Source organism: Strigops habroptila, chromosome Z, assembly GCF_004027225.2.
Source record: "Strigops habroptila isolate Jane chromosome Z, bStrHab1.2.pri, whole genome shotgun sequence".
Classification (NCBI taxonomy): domain Eukaryota; kingdom Metazoa; phylum Chordata; class Aves; order Psittaciformes; family Psittacidae; genus Strigops; species Strigops habroptila.
The window spans coordinates 66020491-66043803 of record NC_044302.2 but is presented as its reverse complement, the minus strand read 5'-3'; the positions used below and the strand labels follow the sequence as shown (position 1 = coordinate 66043803).

The 23313-nt window shown below is 38.4% G+C and overlaps 1 protein-coding gene across 8 annotated transcripts in view; it reads right to left on the bottom strand.

Annotated features, from left to right (window-relative positions):
• Positions 1-975: 975 nt before the first annotated feature.
• Positions 976-23313, bottom strand: part of TJP2 (tight junction protein 2) — a 63307-nt gene continuing 40969 nt past the window's right edge. For all 8 annotated transcript variants that reach the window (XM_030512256.1, XM_030512252.1, XM_030512254.1 and 5 more), the window contains 21 exons: positions 22476-22600; positions 20153-20255; positions 18864-19443; positions 17096-17199; positions 16788-16941; positions 15698-15806; positions 15443-15582; positions 14874-14937; positions 12714-12864; positions 11813-11921; positions 10957-11167; positions 9461-9648; positions 8392-8487; positions 8205-8284; positions 6941-7151; positions 6425-6525; positions 5843-6055; positions 5382-5492; positions 3956-4288; positions 3442-3527; positions 976-1890 (listed from right to left, as the gene is read on the bottom strand). In XM_030512256.1, coding sequence (XP_030368116.1) covers positions 1719-1890; positions 3442-3527; positions 3956-4288; positions 5382-5492; positions 5843-6055; positions 6425-6525; positions 6941-7151; positions 8205-8284; positions 8392-8487; positions 9461-9648; positions 10957-11167; positions 11813-11921; positions 12714-12864; positions 14874-14937; positions 15443-15582; positions 15698-15806; positions 16788-16941; positions 17096-17199; positions 18864-19443; positions 20153-20255; positions 22476-22600 — 3441 coding nt within the window. In that variant the 3' untranslated portion in view covers positions 976-1718. The remainder of the gene's footprint in view (positions 1891-3441; positions 3528-3955; positions 4289-5381; positions 5493-5842; positions 6056-6424; positions 6526-6940; positions 7152-8204; positions 8285-8391; positions 8488-9460; positions 9649-10956; positions 11168-11812; positions 11922-12713; positions 12865-14873; positions 14938-15442; positions 15583-15697; positions 15807-16787; positions 16942-17095; positions 17200-18863; positions 19444-20152; positions 20256-22475; positions 22601-23313) is intronic.

Below are 23313 nucleotides of genomic sequence, written 5' to 3'. Positions count from 1 at the left end.
CACTAGCCTAGCCAGCAGGGCCAGGGAAGTGATCGTCACCCTGTACTCAGCACTGGTGAGGCTGCAAAAATTTTGGGCCCTTCATAACAAGAAACACTCCGAGTTGCTGGATCACATCCAGAGAAGGAGAAGGAAGCTGGTGAAGGGTCTACAGAACAAGTCCTCTAAGGAGTGGGTTATTTAGTCTTGAGAAAAGGACGCTGAGGGGAGACCTCATTGTTCTCTAAAAATACCTGGAAGGAGATTGTAGTGTGGTGGGTGTTGGTCTCTTCTCCCAAGTAACAGGTGATAGTAGGATGAGAGGAAATGGCCTCAAGCTGCACCAGGGGAGGTTCAGATTGGATATTAGGAAAAATTCCTTTATGAGGAGGGTTGTCAAGCATCAGAACAGGCTGCCCAGGGAAATGGCTCCGTGACCATCCCTGGAGATATTTAAAAAACATGTAGATGTGGCACTTAGGGATGTAACTTAGTTGTGGGCTTGGCAGCATCAGGTTTACAGCTGAACTCTATGATCTTAAGGGTCTTTTCCAACCTAAATGATTTCTCGTCTGAGATGCATCTGTTCCTTTGCTTCAACAAAATGCTACCTTCTTTTGTTTTAAAAGAGCATTAGAAAACCACCTTTTCTATTGCATTAGCAAAAATAGATTTCTCTCTGACTCTTTCAAGAATTTTTATTCCATGTAGGAGAATTAAGGATAAAGAACAGGAATGGGGAGGCAGAAGTTAATACTCTAAAAGGTAAGTCTCTTGCAGGAAGTCTTTGGTAATGCATCAGTTTTCTTTTAAATCACAACAAATTTTAAAAGCATGTTCTGAACATTGGGAAGCAACATCAACAGTGACACTTCCCACTACTTGAACAGCAGGAGATGAGACTCTGAACTTAACAGTATACTGCTTTAAGTGTACTCATGAGAGTCAGAGACTAGAAGACTAATACTGTTCAAAAGAAAAATAAGATACACAGTATTTGTCTAGAATATATCCTTTATTATTTGCAGTCTGTGTAAATTTTAATACGTGATTGAATTTCTACATCATTATCTCTGTTCAAGTACAGCCTGGTCTTTTCCAACAACCCAGTCAATTGCACCTTTATGATGTACAGTCAGTATTTATGAAATATTGCATATGCATCTACGAACTTAGAAAAATAACATGCAAAGGAAACTGTTACCGTGAAACTGGTAAAAAAGATAGGTAAAACAGTCAATCCCCTTTTAGTGTGTTATGGCTTTGCACCAAGTATCAGATGTCAAAACAGTTTAAGATGCTTCTTGTTAAAGGCACTTACTGTTCTTAAAACTTTTAAATTTAGTTCTATTGCATGAAGAAGTGTATCTCTGAGATCATACTTTCATAACACAACAGAACAGTCCAAAAAGGCAGCATTAATAAAAGGGGAAAAAGGGGGTTTATGTTAAAGTATGAAAACACTAAAAATTAACACAAACTTTCAGGATTTGGTCCTTATAAAACAGGCAACAGCATTCAGGCAATAGATATTTCTTCTCTTCTATGTTAACAAAATAATGAATATCCCCAAAAATGAACTCTTCCAGTTCCAGTGTATAGCTATGTCTAAGTTGAGTAGCGTACCCTCCAACACCACCCCCAATAAAAATAGAGTTTTTCAAGACTAACTACTGCTCCACTTTGGCTGTGAAGGAAGAAACCTCAAAAGAGCATTATACATACACATACTAGCAAGTCTACAATTCTGTGTCTCGGTATCTGGATGGCTGTCCATAATAGCCCTTCTTAGAGTGGTCTGATAGCTGCCGACGGTACTCCTCCTCCTCCTCCTCTGCATCACTGCCGTAACTGCCACGGTTCTCCAGATAAGGTCTAATAGGAGGTTTCTGGGGTTCTGGAGGTCTAGAGCTAACACAGCAAGACAGGGAGAGAGAGGGAGAGAGAATGTTCACTTCTAGTCTGAAAAATAAATACGCTTAGTACTGGCTTTATGGCCATGCACAACAACCAGAAAGGCTCATGAAAGCCCTTTGAAGAGACATCTTATTTCCATCAAGAACCTGATGTTCAGATTTGATCTACTCAACCAATCTGGAAGAATGCCAAATGTAATATTACTAAACATCACCGCACACACACAGCCACAAAGAGCTTTACAGAACTTTATTCCCTGAGAATGGAGGTTTTCAGCCATTGCTGCTACTTCAACTGACATTTTCCTCAATTATTTTTGCATCAGAGTCTTTCTATGCCTGTTTCTTCTTTTGCATCCCCAGTATCCTGTCTCGAAGCCTTCTTATATGACATTTCTTAAACTGGCAGCCTTCTCTCCTCACTCAAGACTCTCAATAGGAGAGTTAGGGCTCTTATCCTTAAAAGTGGGCAGAAATAACCCACACATTTGTTTTTGTACACTGTGGTGCTACCCATTTAATGTAACACTAAGCAAATATATACAAATAAAATCTGCCAGGGAAAGGCATTTTCTCAGTTTCAAAAGCCATGATTTTTGCAATCCCCAGTGTACAAAACCTAGACAGTGTACAAAACCTCCTTCCACATTATCCCACTACCTAAATACTCTCTTTAATCAATCATTAACATTCCCATAGAAAGGCAACAGCACCGATTTCTGTATGTAAGCAAACATTCTGTGTATGTGGTTAAAGATTACTTTACACTACTTCTAAAAAGCTTTGAAGCTATTAAAAAAAAAAAGTATGCTTTTCTGAACCCACCAAGAAAACCTGAAAATAATCACTTCATTTTTGCATTTTAGATTATATACTATGACATCATCATCTACGGGTTGTTACTAAGAGACGAGAAAAACAAAGTCCTGCAGAGCAGAAGACATCATATAGTGTGTTAGCTCTCGCAAAGTGACTGCTCAAGTCAGAAACACGCAGTGTGTAGGGTAAGATGACACAATGGTCAAGCAGTCCAGAGGTCACTAAATTTTAATGAAAGACTACTACTATCATAAAGACTTAATGGGTGACCTCAGACAAGTTTCATTCTCACTTTTCTTACCCACACAATACATCTGTAACTGAATAAACATTTAAGTGTTATTAAGTAATTAAAACAGCAATTTTTGTTAGGATAGACTAACAGTCATCAAGTATCTAGCACAGAAAAAATGGACATCAGAGGATATGAATGCAGAAAAGCTGAGTAATACTGATCTGGAAAAAAAAAATGGCTCTGCAAATAGTTCAGAAAACAATAGATGACTCAAATAGCGTGAATGAACCGAAATAAAAAAATATTCTGAAAAACAAGAAGCATTCACTGAAATTTTGACCCACCTTTACATCTCTGAGGCATGACAACAAAGCAATATACCAAGCAGGACTATTTGTATGAATAAAAAAACCAAAACAAACCTAGCAAGATCAGTTTTCCTCCTGCTGGTAAACAATCCAGACAAAATGCTTTAAACTGGGTACACCTTACCTCATAGGCTGAGGCCAGTTCTGTTCCGACTTCTGCGTTTTGATAGGGACAGCATAAATATCTGGGTGCTTCTCAGCTATCTCAAGCTTGAAAAGAAAGTAGGAGAAAAAGAAATGTTCTTTTTAAGTCTAACTATTAAGGATCCTAGATGGTAGACCTAGCAGGTCACAGCTAGATCTCAAACAATTAAAGCATAAATTGATAACTGATGTTATTCATATTCCTACAATTATATGATCTTTTGCTGGAGTAGTAATTCAAAATGCATGTGAAAACAATGAATTGTCAAAAGCAACAGGATTATTAGAAGTCAGCTTTCTATAGTTACAATAGGAAGCCTTAAAATATGTCCTCTTTTTACACCCAATCCACACAATGGTATGTCTGAATGTGTGGTTTCCCAAACTTTGCCCTCCAGAAGCAACACATTGCAAGGGCATGATTTGCATTTTCAGGATACAGGCTGTTCTATATGGTGGAAAGCACAGCAGTGGGAGAACGCATCTCTTCATACCCTGGCATTCTGGGCCTCTTGTAGCTCTTGCATTCTTTGCTTCCTCGCCTTATGATCCATCTCCTCAAATATTTTTACTTTCCTCAATACAGATTTTGGAGTATTTTCTTGTTCGCTTCCTTCCTCTTCCAGTTTTGCCTCCTCGTCTGCAGGTGGGACTGCTGGCTGGGAGTTTCTCAGGACGGGACGCCCAAAGGCAGGCTTCACAGAAACAGGTGGTGGTGCTGCTTTAGCTGATACAGTTGAAGTCTCACTGCTGACAGCAACATTACTTGATCTGGAGTCATAGGTCTTGGGGAAGTCATATAAATCCTCTTTGTTGTGTAACTTTCCCTGTAAGTATAAAATAAGCAAAGTTTACATCAGCAACTTCGTAATTCTCATTTCAAATGAAGGCTTTGATCTGAAATTAATTATTCGTCTATGTATTTCACAGTGTCAATCTTCATCCAAAGCAACACTTGTAAGTTATTTGAACTGCTGCAACATTTTGGGTGTACGCTCATACACTACACGTCAACCTACAGAAGACTAGCACGTTTAGATGTTTGTCCCATTTGTTAAGGATTAACAGAACTATAACATGCGGTAGGGGACAGCACAGAGAAAACTGACCTCCCAAATGATCTGTCAGTACTACCTAATGCAGAATATCACTATGAGGAGTTTAGAAGTGCACAGGACCCAAACCTGTTTTCCATCTTTTTTTCTCCTTACACATATCCTACTCTGCCCAATCTCTGTTGTCAAGGCATACTTCAATATATTCTGAATACATGCACTATGCAAGGGCACCCACCCTCATGAAGAAAGGAGTTTGGGTTCAGGGCAAATCAGGAATTGCTAAAATAGAATTTGGTGTCAATTCACCCCACCCCGCACCATTCCTGAGCAAGGCTGGAATAAACGGTTACCATGAGTTTCTAGTGGTGGAGATGATTTAAGAGGTGGTAGATTCTGATCCTGTGCTTCACAATAATGGCCATCAGGTATGCTTTTCCTGATAATTAGCCTACATGTGGTCTTGCTGAGTTAAAAAGGTGCCTTTCAATTTGTTAACAGACTTTCTTATTGCATATAGAGATCACATATATTTGAAAAGAACTGTTATCCTTTAAGTTTTCTTACTTAAAAGAAACATGCTTTTCTGAACCCACCAAGAAAACCTGAAAATAATCACTTCATTTTTGCATTTTAGATTATATACTATGACATCATCATCTACGGGCTGTTACTAAGACACGAGAAAAACAAAGTCCTGCAGAGCAGAAGACATCATATCCTGCAACACCTTCACTCATTCCTTCTCTCCACACTTAAAATGTTTTCTAGTCTCTAATCATTACAGTTGCTCTTCCTGATGTCCCACCTGCAGAGATCTCTGGGAAGAACAACTTTGTATTCAGATTTGTTTCTACAAGTTTACCTTAGGTGGTTCTGGCTTGAATGCTGGAGGTGGACTTGGTTCTCTAAGGATCTCCCTGCTACCAGCTTTTCTCAACTGAGCCCTTTGTTCTGGATTAATTTTTTTTAAACTCTGTGAAAGAAAAAAAGAGATAAAAACCACTGCAGTACTCACTAATTCATTTTTACCTCTTGCTCAAGTTTACTATTTTGGGAACAGTAACCAGGAGTCAAATGACTGTCAGCAACCTGACTAAAATCACTGCAGGTATAATTGCAAAATTCCCGGTGATGAGACATCATCAGGAAACTGATAGTTAGGCAGAAAAGCAGAGCTATTGCCATTTTGCTCTACACAATGCAGCTCTAAACAGCAGCAGAGGTAAGATAAAGCTGCAGTTTAAAAACCTCATTTTTAAGCCATACTTACAGGGCTTTCAGAAAGTCCAAAATACATTCCTGTTGAAAATGCAATCATCTCACCTCCTCATGATGTACAGGTTCAGAGGACCGGCTTACAGATGAAATCCTTGGTTCATCCAAAGGCTCATCCAGTTCATTGTCAGTGTATGCACCTCCTTCTCCATCTGTATCTTCCAGGTCACTGATCAGGCGACTGTCACAACTCAAATAGTCAGCACCCATTGCAGTAAGGTAAGACATACGATCATCTCCATCATCTTCCATGCTGTCCATCTACAAAATAGTAAGAATTAAGGAGATTAAATATGTAAGAATGAGACTCTAGTTAGGTCTTACCATCATGCCAAACAACTCCTTAATAACGACTTTGCAAAACTGAAAGAAACTGTAACACAGAATCCTAAAGGAAAGTTCTGTAAAAGTTTATCCTTCCTAACCATTGTCCCCTAACCACAGCACTAGTAGTAAAAGCTCCAAAGGTTAACAGAAAGAACAAGTAATTTTTTGTTACCAAGAAAGACATCAGCCAACTATATGTCCAACCTATCCAGCATTGGCAAACAAAATTTTGAAGAATTTTTACTGGCAAATACTGTCTTGAGACATATGTACAGCTTAGTACAGTATGGATTGACTGCTTACCTTTCCTTCTGATACCCATACTGCTTCTCCTTGTTGTTGCTGAATTGTATCTTTCAGACTACCATACCAGCTGTCATTGGCTGAATTCAGATTGATGGTGGCTGTAAAAATTGGAAGGAAAAAGTATATAAACACAGCAAATGCAGTGTGATCCTTTATCCAGTCTTTGCTGTGTAACACTTTTTGTTCTAGTTGTGTGAGAATTTTAAATAGCCATTTAATTTAGATCATTGACAAAAGCATGGTATTTCTATTGTTTGTCCATTCCCCAAGCTTATTTAAGTCACATCATTTGATAACAGTACGCTGATTCACAGTTTCTTTTGTATTATAATCTGGCAGAATAAGGTATTTAGGAAAAAGTCAAGCAAGGGACTGCTTATGACCACACCTTCACATCTTTTAGTTCCAGCCTACATGAGGTAATATACAGAGTAGTAAGTGGATGTCTCAAGACTTACATGGTCACATCCACTACTCTCTTGGTAAGCAAGTTAGACACACATTCTTCCTTACCTGTAAAGAGGTGGGAACAAGTTTTCTTCAATTTGTTTGCTTGCTCATAAAGTTTTCTTGAGCTCTTATTAGATGTGGGACACAGCCTTTGTCTCATGGTTTTCACACCCTGCTTACTATCTGGGTTAAAGAAGATCACAATTGGAAACCACTGGGTATAATTTAGCAGGTCCACTGCTTTAGGAGTTACATCCAACAGAGCATGTTTATCCTGTTAACAAGAAAAGCCTGTCAGTGTGCTGCTTGTGGGGAACAAGAGGAGGTAGTTGGAACATGGTATCTTAGGAAAAACAAGATATTTTTGTCCAAATAAGACCACAACTTGGTGGGATTTTTCCCCACAGTTATATCACATTCAGAAGCCACAGCAAGCAGCCTTTTTCTTTCAGCTTCATTTTTCTGAACAGCTTTTGCCTGAATGTCCACATTCTTACATTAACTAACTCTCATGTTAAGTGCACTTATTCCACTTTTATTTTTTTTTTAATAGACAGTGAAAGTTACCTGGCTTTTCTTTCTACCTGCCCCTACCACACATTCCACTACCACAATAATTCCGGGTGCTAACTGTAAGCTTTTATCTACACTTACTAGGTGAAGCAAATACCTTTTTTTTTTTTCCATTTGATATATTCCTTCTCAGCTATTTCTATGGTGAAGATGAATGGGATTTCACGTATGTGTTTCAGTGGGACCTGAAATCTGAACAGACTTCTATGTGACATTCTAACCCCACTGGCACTGATTTTATTGGGCTCAGAGCAAGCTGTGGAGTACATTATTTTTGCACAAGTTTTTTAGGCTTCTGGATTACTACCTATTTACCTGATCTGTAAACAGTATTACAGAAAGAGCCAATGCAGTCTCAGTAGGTGCCAGTTAGTTATCATAGTAACTTCCTGTTCAGTCCAACAGTAGTTCAGTTCAGTAACTCTGAAGCAATCTAAAACATTAAGTTTCTGATCACGGTAGAGCAAGTAGAACACTGCATGACAGTAAAGCCTCCATGGCAAATTCAGTAAGTATACAGTAGAACACAGATGCCCCTCTGTTTGAATTTAGAATGGACTAAGATAGGAGAATTAATTTCTAATAGCGGGGTCACCCTCCCATTTGGAGGATAGCTAACAAAACTATAAAAATTGTTGCTGAACAATTCCAAAACAGATGAAGTGAAGATGTGAGGACTCTCCAAGCTTTAAGAGCAAACAAATCAAACAACATGCCTTTGATCGTAAGCAATTTTCACAGAAAAATACTCTACCTGTTCAATGATTTGCATCACAGTGTTCAAGCGCACCACCCCAGTTGTCTTCTCTGAACCTGCATCTCTGGGCTCTGTCTCTGCAAAGAGAACATTTTAAGTTATCTAGAGTGGCCAGGCATCTGTGATTATGAAGTTATCCATTCTCTCAGTTAAGGATGGGAAGAAAGCTAGGAGGACAACTTACTTGCTGTCTGGTACAGGTGAGGCAAATCATTTGACAACTTCTCCATAGCAACATCTGCAATAGGGCCAAATACTACCACAGGTCTCTTAAAACCAGCTGAAAGAAAAGTATTTGCAGAAAAGCCAAGTCAGATAAGACTGGTTTTATACAGAAAGCAAAGTGGCACAGATGAGACTCTCAATTACTATACAAGGTCATAAATAAGTGGAAGATATTAAAATAATGTATGTAAAAAATTGTCTTGAAAGTTTGTGCAACAGCATAACTCATACAGAAAGCTGTTTTTATCAGCTGAGAAAGCAAAAGAGATTGTTTTAACTTAATAGCTTCCTTATTCTGCCTAATGAAGATGTATTGAGAGGATTCTGCATTCTGAAAACATGCAGATCTTCAGTAATGTTTCCATCCAGCAAAATAGCATGAACTGTGACCAGCAGGCTTTGTTTGAATAAAGATACAAATGCTGAATCAGCTGTAGGGCAGCTTGAAGAAGCAAGGAAATGAAAAATTCTGTTATGCTTTTGTCAAAACAAGCACAGACACAGCCCTCATAAGTTAATGGGTGATTGCCATTCTATTGCTCAGTCTTCATCTTGACATCTGGGGGCCCCTTAAAGATATTTTAAATTATTTATTTTGTTTCACAACACTACCCTGTGTGAATGTCCCGAAAATTATCTTGACTTGCTCAACATCGCTAGCAGTAGATCTAGTTTAGAGTTACAGATAATGGACCACATTAACCTTAATTACACTTGGACAATCTGTTAAGAATACTTGGGCTTTATTTGGTTTCAAGGTAATGTTTACTACCTTGATATTTATAAGCAAGCTAAAGATTGTGAATCGTTGTGGTCATACAGATTGTACTTTCAGAGCTTGCCAAGGAGAAGCTGAGGAAACAAGAAAACCCTGCTCATTTTTTCCTTTTATTAATTTTAAACCTTGAGTTACTCAAATTTAACACTGAACCCAAATTGTTCAAAATCACTCACTCAGCTAATCAAACATCTGTACGCTAAACCAGCCAGCAATAAATGGGCAGGTGGCTCACAGCAGTGTCACTTACCCTCACGCAACTGAACTCGCTCGTAAGCTGGGAATTTTGTGCTCACAGATACAACAGCTGTCAGATCTTCACGACTCTTCCTCAGATTCTTCTTCCCTCCAGATCGCTGACCACGTGTTCTCCAGAAGTCTGCCCTATCGCTTGAGCCATCTTTTTGAGCATTTTGAACACTGGCCATCTGCTCAGCTCTGACAAGAGAAAGCACAGTGTTCATTTGTACAGAACTACTCATAGAGGGTAAGGGTGCTTTCACTGAAGAACAACATAGTTTGAATTTGCAACAGGTAATCTTCCAGACAGTCATGAGTGGAGGAAAGAATGGAGAAGTCCAGGTTCTTTTGCCTTGAAGCAAAGTGTCAGAACAATGTTCTGACTCGCCACAGCTACAAGATTGCTGGGCAGGAATAAGTCCTCTTAAACTGGTAACTCAGAAGCATAAATAAAAGAATGCAACTGCAAAGAGGTGGTGAGAGTGCAAGTCAGAACTGAAGGCCTAAGGAATTACTGTCACTGTTCTATTCTCCATTAGGCCTTATAAGTCAAGTCACTACAGCACAGAAACAAAGGTTAGTTTTGTCAGGTCAATTAACAGAGAGGACAGAATGTACTAACCGGGAAAGAGGCGGGGGAGTCGCATAAGCAGCATATTTCAGGAATTTGTGTACAATGCAATTGTGAGTGTTTTCTCCCTCCATCTTAAAATTACAACCATGCTCAAGAATGGAAAAACTATAGTCTAAATATACTGTGATATTTTTGTTGATGAATTTTCATGCACTGTTTTAGTTTTTATGCACTGTGCACATTTGAACGCTTACTTTTTCCTCACATGAATTTTGACTAGGAAAGCTATTTAAGCAAACAATACTGCTGTGGTTCACTCAGTATTTCACACAAAAATAAGGACTACAGCTACCAAGAAATATTAACCTTGGAATAAATTTTTGAAACATTTTTCATAACGATATACAAAAGAAATTCAAGCACTGAAGCTCCTTTTAAAGAAGATTAATCAGAGTATTCCTGCATACAGTCATGAGCTTCCTAAGGTATAGGGGTTTTTTTGTTTCATTTTATTTGATTTGTTTGGAAAACGGGGGTAGCGGGGGAGGGAAGGAGGGCAGGGTGTAGTGTGTGGGGAAGAAAGTGGGGGAAAGGCAAAAAAAGGATCCTCTACCCATTTTCTAGAAAAGGAACTGAAGCAGCTGGTCCATGCTTGGTTGATTGCTCAGACAGGAGCTCTAGCTCTGCATTGCAAATACCTGATCTACTATACGTAGGTAACACCATCCTCTCTCGTCCTTGCTTCACATAATGCTATGGGGTTCTATAATCTACAGTTTTACAGGCCCAATTGTTGTGAAAGTAAAGACACAATTTATTCATTCTTGCAAGGAGACAAAAACAGAAGAAATGTATGCCAGGAAGAAAAAACATTTGGAAAAAAAAATAATCTTACTTCTAACAATGGGTAGGAAGACAGGATGCCACCTTACCTGCTCTTATTTGGAATGATGCCCTTTTCCAGTTCGTTTCCAATTCTCACAGCCAGCCAGTTTCCCAGTTTGCCATCGTACAGTGTATCAACTACTCTAAAGATCTCGCCTCTGGTGAATGCTAAGCTCTGTGGTGACTCTTTTTCACACTCAAAGTGGCTCCTGATGAAGAATGAATCTCCTCTGCCACAGGCCATGATGTCTCTGTAGACTAAAACAGGAATTCCCATATATTTACTCTTTCAAGTGTGAAAAAAGCTGTATAAAGCTGTCATTCTAGAGAACAGTTTTGAAATTCTCCCCACACACTCAAAAAAACCGCAAAAAACCAGCCTTCACATTCATTGCCTTTCAATTCTATACTTAAACACGTACAGCCCTTAAAGGTATTTGCACCTTCCCAAAGCAAAAGGCAGCTTCAATATTACAGCAGGCCGTGTCTCCAACAGGAAAGTAAGAGGCTTTGCTTGCTCCTTAACTGTTCATCCATAAACCTGTCCATTTGCTGCTGTCTGACTGAATTCTTTATGATTGCCAGAAAAGGAATGCTAACATCCTAAGATCTTAGGCCAGCTGCTACAGACACAAAAGCAGAAGGAACAAGCAGTAAATTGCCACACTTCAGGATTAAGCAGAGATGCTATCTGCTAATAATGAGAGATGGAGAAGTGCCCTGAAAAACACATCACGCATGCACACCTGTATGACCCTCATGGTACGGAATACAGCTATCTTCTAAACTACTGAAAAGGAGGGTAACTAAAATGCTATCAGGAATAAGCACAACAGAGATTATTTGTAGTTCACTGACAAAACAGCTTCATGGATATACACATATTTTTTTCAAAGCACTTACCTTCATATTTACTTTGAGCCAAAATTGTCACTGTTTCACCTTTGGGAATTTCTAAGAGATACAAAACAGCATCTTCCCGAACAATACCTCTGAAGTCTTGAGTGTTTACCTAAGCACAAAAACCCCAACAAATTAAAAACCAACACCTGAAAGATCAACAATAAAAGGAATAACCATAGATTTTTGTTTCATGTAAAGAACAAAAAAACCCAACCAACCAAACAAACAAAAAAATCTTAAATATTCCCTTCCATTATACTTTTTTTTTTTTTTTGGTAAGGCAATACTGATGTCCATTACCGTAAGAAATATTTTATTACAGCAATTAACAGTAATCTTTCCGTAGTACCAAGGTCTGGGATGTGTATGGCTAGATTGTTTCTTCTACTTTAACAGGCTCCAAAAGACCTTGAAAAACCAAGGCTATCGCAAGAGAAAAGAGGCAGAGAATAAAATTACATTAGTTTCCTATTTGAATTTTCAGCAAAAAAGAAGAATGTAAGAGGACAAAATGACATAGATGACGTAATTCAGAAACTGGGAAAATAAATCACTGTTACCGAAGTAAACTGGAGAAAGAAGAAAGAAGAAAAATATCCTGGCCTCATTTTTTCTCCCATCCAACACTAGGAAGAAGCATTGTACAGAAAATTTATTCTCCCATCTTGGATATTTTTCTTCATGAGTATTTCTCCTACTTACCCCTTTCACAGAATCTTTTAAACAAACTAAAGCTTGATATGCAATCTCCCTCAAAAACTCATCTCTCTAAGATTCCTCCACCACACATACACACTTCTAAAGCAACAACTTCCTAAGATCATAATTTCTTCCATATTTCCACTAAGAATAAAACAAAAAACACAAAGGTGATTTGCATTCCAGGGACACATACTCATACCTTAAGAATTTGATCTCCTTCCTGCAGTCCCTCCTGATCAGCTGAGGTGCCTTCTTGAATTCCAGCAATAAATATCCCTACATCATTTCCGCCAGCCAGTCGTAGACCAACGCTGTCTCCTTTCTTGAATCTCACCATTTTTGTGTTAGGGCTACAAGATTTACAGACAGAAAAAGGAAGTAAGGCCAGATGACATATGCCAGTTAGGCATATGACAATAACAGGTTGTCAAGAGAAAAATAATTTCAACCTGTTCAACAAAATTATATTAATAATATTCTTGGTCCCTTTCTTTCACTATATAGGCTATATCTACCCAGGTAAACAGTGAAGGAAGGAAGCAGAGAATTTGCATTTTTCAGAATGAAAACTGAACTAGGAAGAGGGTCTAAGTGGTATACACAGACTTGACAGAGCAGGAGAACCACTCCCTGTTCTTGAAGTCCCAGAATAGTTCCCTCTGTACTAGATCCTCTCTCAGAGAAGTAGCTGGGTTTTTCTGTGAAAAGAACTCGAGTTGTAAGTAATCATACTTATTGTTCTTTCCGCTATATGCTTAAGAACTGTCATATGAATTAAATGTATACCTATTTGCAGTTTAACATGTCTATTAGACAGAAGTCTTCAAGTTTTCTCATAATGAGAAGTGTTTCCAAGTATACTCTATTGATGTGTTAACAATCAGTCCTTTCGTATTGCAGTGGGAGAGGCTACTGAACTAGGTTCAGCTTTTTTGCTGTCGGAAAAGCTGTATCTCTGAGTGACCTTCCAACACAGAGGACAGTACTTATCTGTCAGCCTTTCTCAGTAATACCCTAAGCCTGTATTATAAATTCCCCTTCACCAAAATAATCACTTGATTAATTTGCACATCAATGACAACATACGCAGGGTCCAACCCAGAAAAGATCTGAGAAGAGAATCCATTTAAGAAAATATTCCAAGCTACAGAGTATCTTCAAAACCTTATCTTTAGGCTTCTCCTTACAATCTCAGCGCTCCTCTCCCTTCTTTATTCAGAAACTCTCAAAGGAAAACATGGAAATTGATTTACTATTAATACAGCTTGAAACTTTAAGTACCTTAATTACTAAAGAATCACCAGTACCAGGTTCTATCAGAAAAAAACCGCACAAAAGTAAATTTTGGAAGCAGCATTTTGTTCACTTCTAAGCAGAGACTAGAACTGCAACATGGACTGCACAGGCTTGCATTTGAAGAAAAGAATTTCTGCACGGAAGTTTCCAGCTTGTACAGAAATATACATATAACACACAAGGCCATGTTTTGCAAGAAGCTAGTTTACGAATTAAATAGAGGACATTCACTTTGTATCTTAGTATTGTGGGGAAAGGGAGGTTTGTCTTTTGTGTACATATAAAATAATGGAAGAGGTGTAAAATATATTTCCATGGAACTGCACAGGTTAGAATGGCCCTCTGCTCAAAGCAGGTTGATCAGGGCCTTGGCCAGTTATGTTTTTAAGTATTTCTGGCGGTGGATATAACACAAACTACAAGGGAAAGATGTTCCAGTGGTTAACCACCTCATAATAAAAGCTTTCTTCTTGATATCAAGTCAAAATTTCCCATATTTCAGCTTGTGTCCCTCGCTCTTTGTCCTACTACTGTACCCCACTTAGAAGAGTATGGCTCTGTTTTCTCTACACTCACTACCTATTAGGTCATTGCAGACAGCAGTAAGATGTCCCTGCAGTCGTCTTCTCCAGGCTTAACAAACCCAGTTTTCTCAGTCTTTTCTCCTATGTCATACACTCCAGTGTGTCAATGTCTTTCTTGTCTTGGGGATCCCCAAAATGGACACAGTAGTCCAAATACTGTGCTCCAAGTACTGCCAAAAAGAATAGAATAAAAATATACCAGTGTGTATGTTCCCATGCAAGCCCAGAAACACAGTTCTATATGTTCTGGGTGGAACTCAAGTCTATACTTCCAGGCAGATACTTCTAAACCTAAGTTTAACTCAAATTTGGTTGGTCAGAAACCATGTCATCTCTTCTTGACATTAAGCTATAAAGGGAGTATCACTCCAATTAGGCAAAAAGCCAGAACTTCAAAACCAAACCCATGCAACCAACAACGAGGTAGATATCACTGGAGAAACAGTGAGTGCAGAAGAACACAGCAAGTGCTGCCTTACCCATATATTGCTTCATCTTCAGGGCTGGGTTTAAGAATCATTCTTGTAACTTTTGGTTGAGAAGCTGGATGTAAAAAAGCCAACAGAAGTTACTGAGCTATGAAAAAAAGTTGTAAGTGGCAGCAATTTTTAGCTGATAGCAATCAAACCCCTCCGGGCCAAAGATTAACAGACACTTCATCTTCAACCACCTCTTTGACTAGAACTGATTTACTTCCCTTCTTTTTTAATTCTTGAAAAAGAACAAAGTTAAAGGGAGGGATACGCAACTCTTTCAAGCAAGCCAGATAACACTTCAGGTATAGCTTCATTTGGTTGCTTAGGGCAATAGGCTAGTAGATGCTCTAGTAAAGTACTTGCTTTTTGAGGTGGTAATTCTAATAAACAACTGCCTTCAAACAATCTCAGGTGTTTCTTCTCTCCCTGCACCACTAAGCAAACACAGACCTCTTCTCTGTATGTCAGGATAGGGTTGACTGGAAGAGTATACTAGATATGCCAACATGACTGGGGGAGTAGACATTCTCTGGCCAGGGGGAAAAAAGCAAACAAAAGCTTCAGATTCTGACCTGCTGGGTCATCTTGGTACTTCAGTTCTTTGTTTGTGTCTACAGCTGAAACAGGAGGAGTAGCAATGTCAGTAGTCGATCTGAATGGTGTAGGCATTGCTCCCACCCTGGACATCCTACTGGATGGATCATCTTTTGCACTAAAAGAATGAAAAAAAGTGTAGTGAAATTTTATGAGAATGCCATGTATTTTAAGAACTTCTTTGACAAGCATTAGAAAAATGAACTACAAAAATAGTAGAAGTAACTTCTTACTTTGTTTTCTCTTTCAGCTTTTCATTGGATGAATGTGAATCTAGATCAGAATGATGTAATCTGTCATCTTGAGGGGAGAATGATCTGTTTGACTCTACCTCAGAAATGTCTGTGAAGAGAACAGCAAATGAAGAAATGCAGGATTTGGTTAAATTATCTGCACACACATCTGATCCCACATTATTTACAAAGCTTTCACATATAAGATAAACTGAACCTTTAAACCTACTCTCATTACAAGTTGGATTTGACTAGCATTCAAAAGGTGCTATATGCCTTTTAGTGCTTCCACCCCCCCATCACCCTGAAAATATTTCAGGAAGGTTTCACACAACCTTTAGGAAATGCAGATCACACAAGTACCTTGAGTATACCATAGACTCATTAACTAGTGTTAGCAGCCTTTTACTTGGGGTCTCATATAGGCTCCCAAGCAGAAGACCATGTTCACATTAACAGTTATTACATCATTGCTTTTCAGTGACAAAAGAAACAGAGTAGTCCTTAGACCTGAACCATATCTCAGTCTTCACAGTAAAACTTACAAAAGTTGCACCCAGTATTCTGAAATCAGAGATGCAAATATCCTGCAATAAATAACATCCTGCTCTCCCCAAAATCCTAAGCCCTTTCAAAAGCAAGATTATATTGAGAAATATTGCTCATACACCATGAGAGATCATTTGTACAGAATAGATACTGGAAATAGAAACCAGTTGTCCAGAAGGACTTAATTTCCTCTTGTTTTGGAAATTTTTCCCGCCTGTTGAATGCTGTCATGAATGCTAATGCCTCCAGAAGAAGAGACCAGTCAATCCATTTGTTTTTAAAACTGAACTCTTTTATTAAACCAGCTGGCTTGTTATTCAGAGAAGGAAGACTGATTTTGCTAGGCCAACAATGCTGCTTCTGTATGCCCCTGCCCAAAACATAATCATATGATTACTACAAAATTTTTCTTTCACCTAAAGGAAGTAAACTTAATGATTAATTGACCATTACTTAGGTTTCTTTGTGTTTGGTTAATTTTTTAAGAACTTAGTTCTACTCTGCATAGAGTTCAGAACTTTTTATCCACATCAAACCTCACCATCCATTTCTGAGTCACTGTCGTTCAGTGAAGGAATGTTGAGCAGTGTCTGCTTTCTGTCCCTAAGGACAACCAGCTGGAGCTTCCCCCGTGACTTCTCAATTAGTTTTCGGGCATCAGCTAAAGACATGTTCTCTGTCACTGTACCATTGATCTGGACATAAAAAGGCAACAACACCACAAACAAGTAAACAAACAAGTCCATATTGTGCTCAAGTTTAGTAGTGAACTTAACTATAAAATGACTCACTCCAGAGTAATCACTACAAGTGCCTGCTAAACAGCTAGCAGTATAAACCAGAACAGACCTTGAGAATGATATCCCCTTCATGAAGGTTGCCATCTTTGGTTGCTAAGCCAGTACGGGTCATTTCTTTTATGAAGATCTGACTTCCAAGCCGGAGACCGTATTCTGGAATCAGGGAAATAATCCACTGTATTTTAGAAGATGAGTAAGGATGCATTTTTTTAAGATTACAGTGTATGTGCAGCACACCCCATTACACCATGAGAAAACAAAAAAAAATACAGACCTAGTAAACCCACTTAAGCCTAGGCTAACTCTTCTATTTCAGTGCTGTCATCATGGTAAGAACAAATAGCAGTCCAAAACCAATCATAGATGGATGATTAGTCTGTACCTTTAACAGCATTACGATGCATTTGTTCTGGAGGGGCTTATTAACATGCTGGACTAGATTCTCTCTCTGTATCATATTTTGCATAGTGTAGAGAGGGAAAAGGGTCAAAAAGTGCTAATAAAAGAGGGGGGTTTTTTTGTTTTTGTTTTTGGGTTTTTTTTTTTTTTTTTTAAAAACAAGCTATTGCATGCTGACCTGTCCTATCTGTAACCCAGTGTCTCAGTTGTTTCAAGAAAAGGGCATTCCATCCCTCTTTTTCAATTTGATCCAAGTTACTCAGATCACTCTATTTACTATTTAAAAATAAAGGCAACACTCTTACAGCATACACATCCTAGAACAACAGAAAAGGAAAGAAACACTTATCTGCTTGGAGGGAGGGGGGGGGGATCACATTTGCGTGATTCTTCAGAGTATCCACATGAATGGCAGAAATTATTATGGCATTACTATCCTCATATAAAACTTAACAAAAACACCTTAAGTTTCTCCTTATTTGTATACTTATCTGCGTTATCTTTGCAAGTAGAAACATTATACGCAGGGAAAGAAGAGGACAGAGGGAGAGGGATCCTTGCCAGAGTCCATGAAAAAAGAGGTTAGCTCGTGTGTGCAAAGATTACATGAGCAAAAAATTCTTACAAATCTCAATGGATTTGAAAGATAAGAAAAATGCCCACAAAACTTCCACAAACCAAGACGCTCCCTCCTGCCAAAAAATACCCCAACAAAACCAAAACCAGTAACCAACTTTCCCCATTCCCAAAAAAATAAAACAACAACAACAAAAAAACCAAAAAAACCCCACACAACCAAGAAAACCTCCAAAACAAACAGAAAAGAATGTACAACCTAATCTCAGATACACTTTATAGCACAAGATGTATTTCACATCACATGAAAGATTAGGCTTTTGGCTTTCATTTACGCACTCCAATACTCAGCAAGGAAAGGCTATTTCAGCTGTTGCTATTTCAGTATTCTTCAACTGCATCCTGAAGTATGAGAACCAAACAATTCCACAATCCTTGGAACTAATTTCATTATACTGAAGAAGTGCACTATTGAAAGCAGAGTCTACTCTTCACCCATTGTAGCTGACCCTTTTATACATGTGCCAACTGTAATCTGAATCGTGATCAGATCCATGTTTCCCACCAGAACCAGAAGAATAGGGCAGAGCTAATGGAAAACCAAAGGACACAGTGGCTTGAAAGGACTGAAATGATGTGGGTGAACAGTTCTTTGTTCAAAGGTAAAGTTCAAGGTGCTGAGGGAAAAAGCACCTCAAACCAGCCACAGAAAATAAAAGAACAACTTCAGCAATAAGTTTGAAAACTCAATAAAAGCAGAGAATATTCAGCTCCTTTCCCTCCCCCACAAAAATAACATGCTGTATTACAAGACAGTTCCTCCCTTCCCCTACTATACCTACCTTCATTTTGTCTGCCTTTAGTTAAGAGAACGCTGATCGGTCCGTTCTGATCCTGTGGTCCTAGGTACTCATGCTGACGGTGTATTTCAGGCGAAGGACTTCGGGAACGAAGCCTGTCCCGACTTCGACTCCTCACTTCCCTCCCATATTTAGGATCAGGTTGAGATCCATGACTATAACTGGGTGGGCTGTAGTCTCCTCTGTAGTCCCGTTCATAGCCACCATCCCTGTCAATGCTCCTTCCCCTGCTCCGATCTCTTCTATAGTCTTGATCCAAGCTCCTGTCAATGCTTCTACCACGACTTCGATCACGGCTGTAGCTGCATTCCCTATCACGGTCTCTGCTTCGGTTACGCCCTCTGTCTTGCTCATCTCGATAGCTCTGATCCAGGCTGTTTCCCCAGCTTTGGCTGCGCCCTCCGTTACCACTGTGCCAACTTCTGTCACTGTAGCCACTTCGAGCACTTTTGCCATCAAATTCTGCATGGTCATCCATTATATCTAAAGCTCTGTCCTCGTAATCAATGGAGGGGCATCTCTTCAACGCAGCAGCCTGCACTTTCCTGGGTCTTTTCACGACCTGTTCAGTGCAATACAGAACAATCAATCAAAAAAACCCTCTAATGGTCAGAATGTGAAATTCAACAGATGAATATTCTTCACACTTCAAATGGGGATAGACAGGAGGGGAGAACAATGTTCTACTTGTAGAACAACCAGGAAATTAGATTATTTAGATGTGCATAAGAAATACTTACTAACTGGGGATAAAGAATAGCAGAAGAATTAAAAAAAAGAAAAAAAAAAAATCAGATCCGCAACCACATACTTTTACCTCTGCAAGAGTGTCAGTAACAAATACTTATTATCTTTTTCTAGATGACTTGTAAAAAATGCGACAAGCCCCTGTAAGAGAGAGTTGTAGATGCCTCTCAACCAATGAAAGCCAAACTGGATAGCAAATTCTTGGACAAGGTCTGTTATGCAGGACATTATTTGCCTCATGTAACTTTTGTTTTTTCCAACTACCACTCATTACTCACTAAAATTGAAGATTGAGGATATACATTTTATTCCCAGTTTTTCAATAGAAAAACTTTGTGACTCTGTTGTTTAATTTCCACTTTTTTCACTTGTAGAAACTATGTCTTTGCTTTATTTACTGTCTGCATTATATTGGGCAAAGGCTTGCTTTGCTTTATGCATTTACAGTACACTTCATAGAAGAAACCCAAAATCTTACACAGGTATATACCAATGTAAATTGAATATATTTGTAATTTACTTACAATGGTGGCGACTTTTCCACTTTTCCTAAGCTGTTGGACTGCAAAAGAATGTGGAACGTTTTCCATTGGGGTCCCATTAACTATGACCACCCGGTCATTTTCTCTGGAACAGGAAGGAGGCAAAAAACAAGGAGGGGGGAACGTATTTAAGAGGAGTCTTCATGAAAGCTGGAACAATTTTTTTTTTTTTTTTCCCCAGGGGAACCTTTAGATTCTGTTCACTTTAACAGGGAGTTTTGTTTTAAAACTGTGTTTGTTATACAAGCACTACAATACCTGAATACTAGAAGAAGCTTTCGGTATGTTTAGACGTTAGACTTTGGGAAGCAGTGTACATCTTTGTACATGTACTATGCCCAGCTTAAGTACCTTGCCATAATGTCAAAGAAGATTTTCTTTTAAAAGAATAATTGTGATGACCATTAAAACTTTTTTTTTGCTCTTTCAAAACTCCTTGTCTTTCACATCTAGTGCTAGGGGTTTGGGGTTTTTTTCACATCAACATAAGAATTTCAAGAGAGCTTCAAATTGCTGCAGCCATAGCAGTGTTCAGACAAATCTTGACAAGTACCACTCCAGTACACTTTTCTGAAAGACTGGTATTCAGGTCCCATCTACTCTGAAGAAAGGTGACTGGCAGGGAGAAGGGAGGACAGGGTAGGAACAATGAAACTATAACCCACAAAAAGTCCTCCATGCCCTAAAACATAGGCCAAAAGAGATTACTAACTGGGCGATTCAGACCTCCTGCATGTCAAATAGACCATTAAGACTTAACTCAGCCACCCCCCGGAGACAGCCCCATAACACATGATTAATTGAAACACCATTTTCTTCCAGAAAGGCATTTCAGCACAAGAACTGCAGAAGATTAAAAAAAAAAAAAAAAAAAAAAAAAAAATCTACCACTCCTTGTGTTAGTTTATTCTGGTGACTGCTCAGTTACTAACCTTACAGTCAGACCATTAGCTTAACCAACTAGTGGTTACTGTACTGTTTTATGCTAAATAAATCTTTAATACCCATTATTTTCTTTTCACTGTAATCAAGTCACATCACAATCTTCTTTTTAAATAAGATTACATTCTTTAAGCCTCTCTTTGTAAGGCACCTTCTCCAATTTCTGAATTATTTTTGTGCATCTTTTCGTACCTTTCCAACTCCTTTTACTGAATGAGTATGTCAGAACAGCATGCTTTATTCCATTATCAGTTTCATCTGTGCTTTATGTGAGAGCTAAAATAGTTCTCTTCACGGTCCATACATTCAAAGATGATATCGAATATTGAAACACTGCCTCAAGAGCTCCCATCTATTTATGCTCACTCAACCTTAGAAAGGATTTCAGAATTTTAATTCCCTCTCCACTCTGAAGGTTAGGTCTATATTCCTTGGTTTGCTGGAGGAATGGCTTTGCATTCAGTTTTCTCCAGAACATATTTTGTCTGAATGTGCCCAAATTGCTTGGTATTGCCTTACCATCAATCTACCTAGTATTTTACAAAATTTGCAGACATTACTTTATTCCCAAATCCAGGCAATTACGGAACAAGATGGATAATAGTGGTGTTATGTAGGGGTCACTGCTATAAACCAAAGATTTTGTACATTTATGTTGAGAATGTTTTGTTACCTGTTTCACAATAATCCTTTTATTTATATTATTATACTTTTATCTAGTCCTTATCAGCTATTCCAGGTCAAAAGATGAAAAACTGGTCAGCAGGGGGATAGAAACTGTTTACCTTAGCCTACTGACTTAAAATTACTTGTCCATGATAGATGCTGCCTCACCAAGGATGAAGTTACTGGGAGGATTACATACACATTTTATTTCCATGGGTGTGGTTTTTTTTCTTTTTGTTTCAAATATAAAGTAACTATTTAGCAAACACTTTGTTTCTCTTCCTTCCCCCACTACCACTCCTGATACCTTAGGAGTGGAGACCCTTCTTTGAGCTGACTTAAGCCATTCTCTTGAAAACTAATGATTCATCACTAAATGTGCTTCCTGGAGGAAGAACAGGGAGAATATTTCAAGATACGAGGTATTGCTACCGTTTCTTTAAAAGAAATGCAATCCAAGACCGCTGATTTATTTTCTCACAAAATAGCAAATAACATCACCTCCAAGTAGAGTTTGTTTGTTTTGTTGTTTCTTTTTATTCTATATATCTGTCTAAACCAGACATCTAGGTTTTAAGGAGGGCATCAAAACTTGAACATATTATATCACCAGGATTTCACATATTCTACAGGTTTTACATATTCTACAGCCATGCCCCTCAAAATATGCCAGACAAACAAATAAGAAATTGCTTACTGAAGTAATCCATCTGCTGGACCACCTGGGAGAACATCCGAAATGACTATTGATGTTTCACCATTTTCAAAATGAGGGTTATCTCTGCCACCAGAAACTGCAATCCCAAATCCTCGTTTTGAATCCTTTACAACAAAACCAAACACAACAAAAATCAATTCCATCCATATGTATTTTGATAAGGAGAAATAAGAGTAACATGAATGTTCCTGTAATGGCACCCTACCTCAACATTATTTAAAATATGCTAGTTGTGTGCAGAGAGTTGCAGAAATACACAGCACCTCTAAATTTAAAAAAGGAATGGGTTTACAGATCCATGTAACAAGACAATAATTCCATGTTCCAAAACATGTTCCATGTTCCAAGACAAGTTCCCATGTTCCAAAACTTCAGTCTACAGCCTTGTGATAGTCAGTAATTAAGCAAAGGAATCACTAACTTAGCCTGCATTTTCCTCCACCATCCCACTAGTTATTCATATCAAATTTATTGTCAGATAAATCTATTTTGTTTATGATGCTTGGGAAACCGTAACAGCTTTTCCAGGATCTCATCTTTAACAATACTGCTATCTAGTTTGTAATAATTACTCTTTGACTAGACTAAACAAGATCATGGCTGATTACATAAAGCAAACAGTCAACTTGTAAATTCTCTATAATTATCCTGTCTTACAATCAACTATTTTAAATATGTAATTTATGCCAAACCTGTAGTCATAGAAATACCAAACCCATAGAAGCCCTAAGATGGCATTCATAAAATCATTCAGAAAATCAGGGAAAAACAGTCAGGTCTGAGGAAGCAAGTCTGTAACACTATACCTGACAACTGT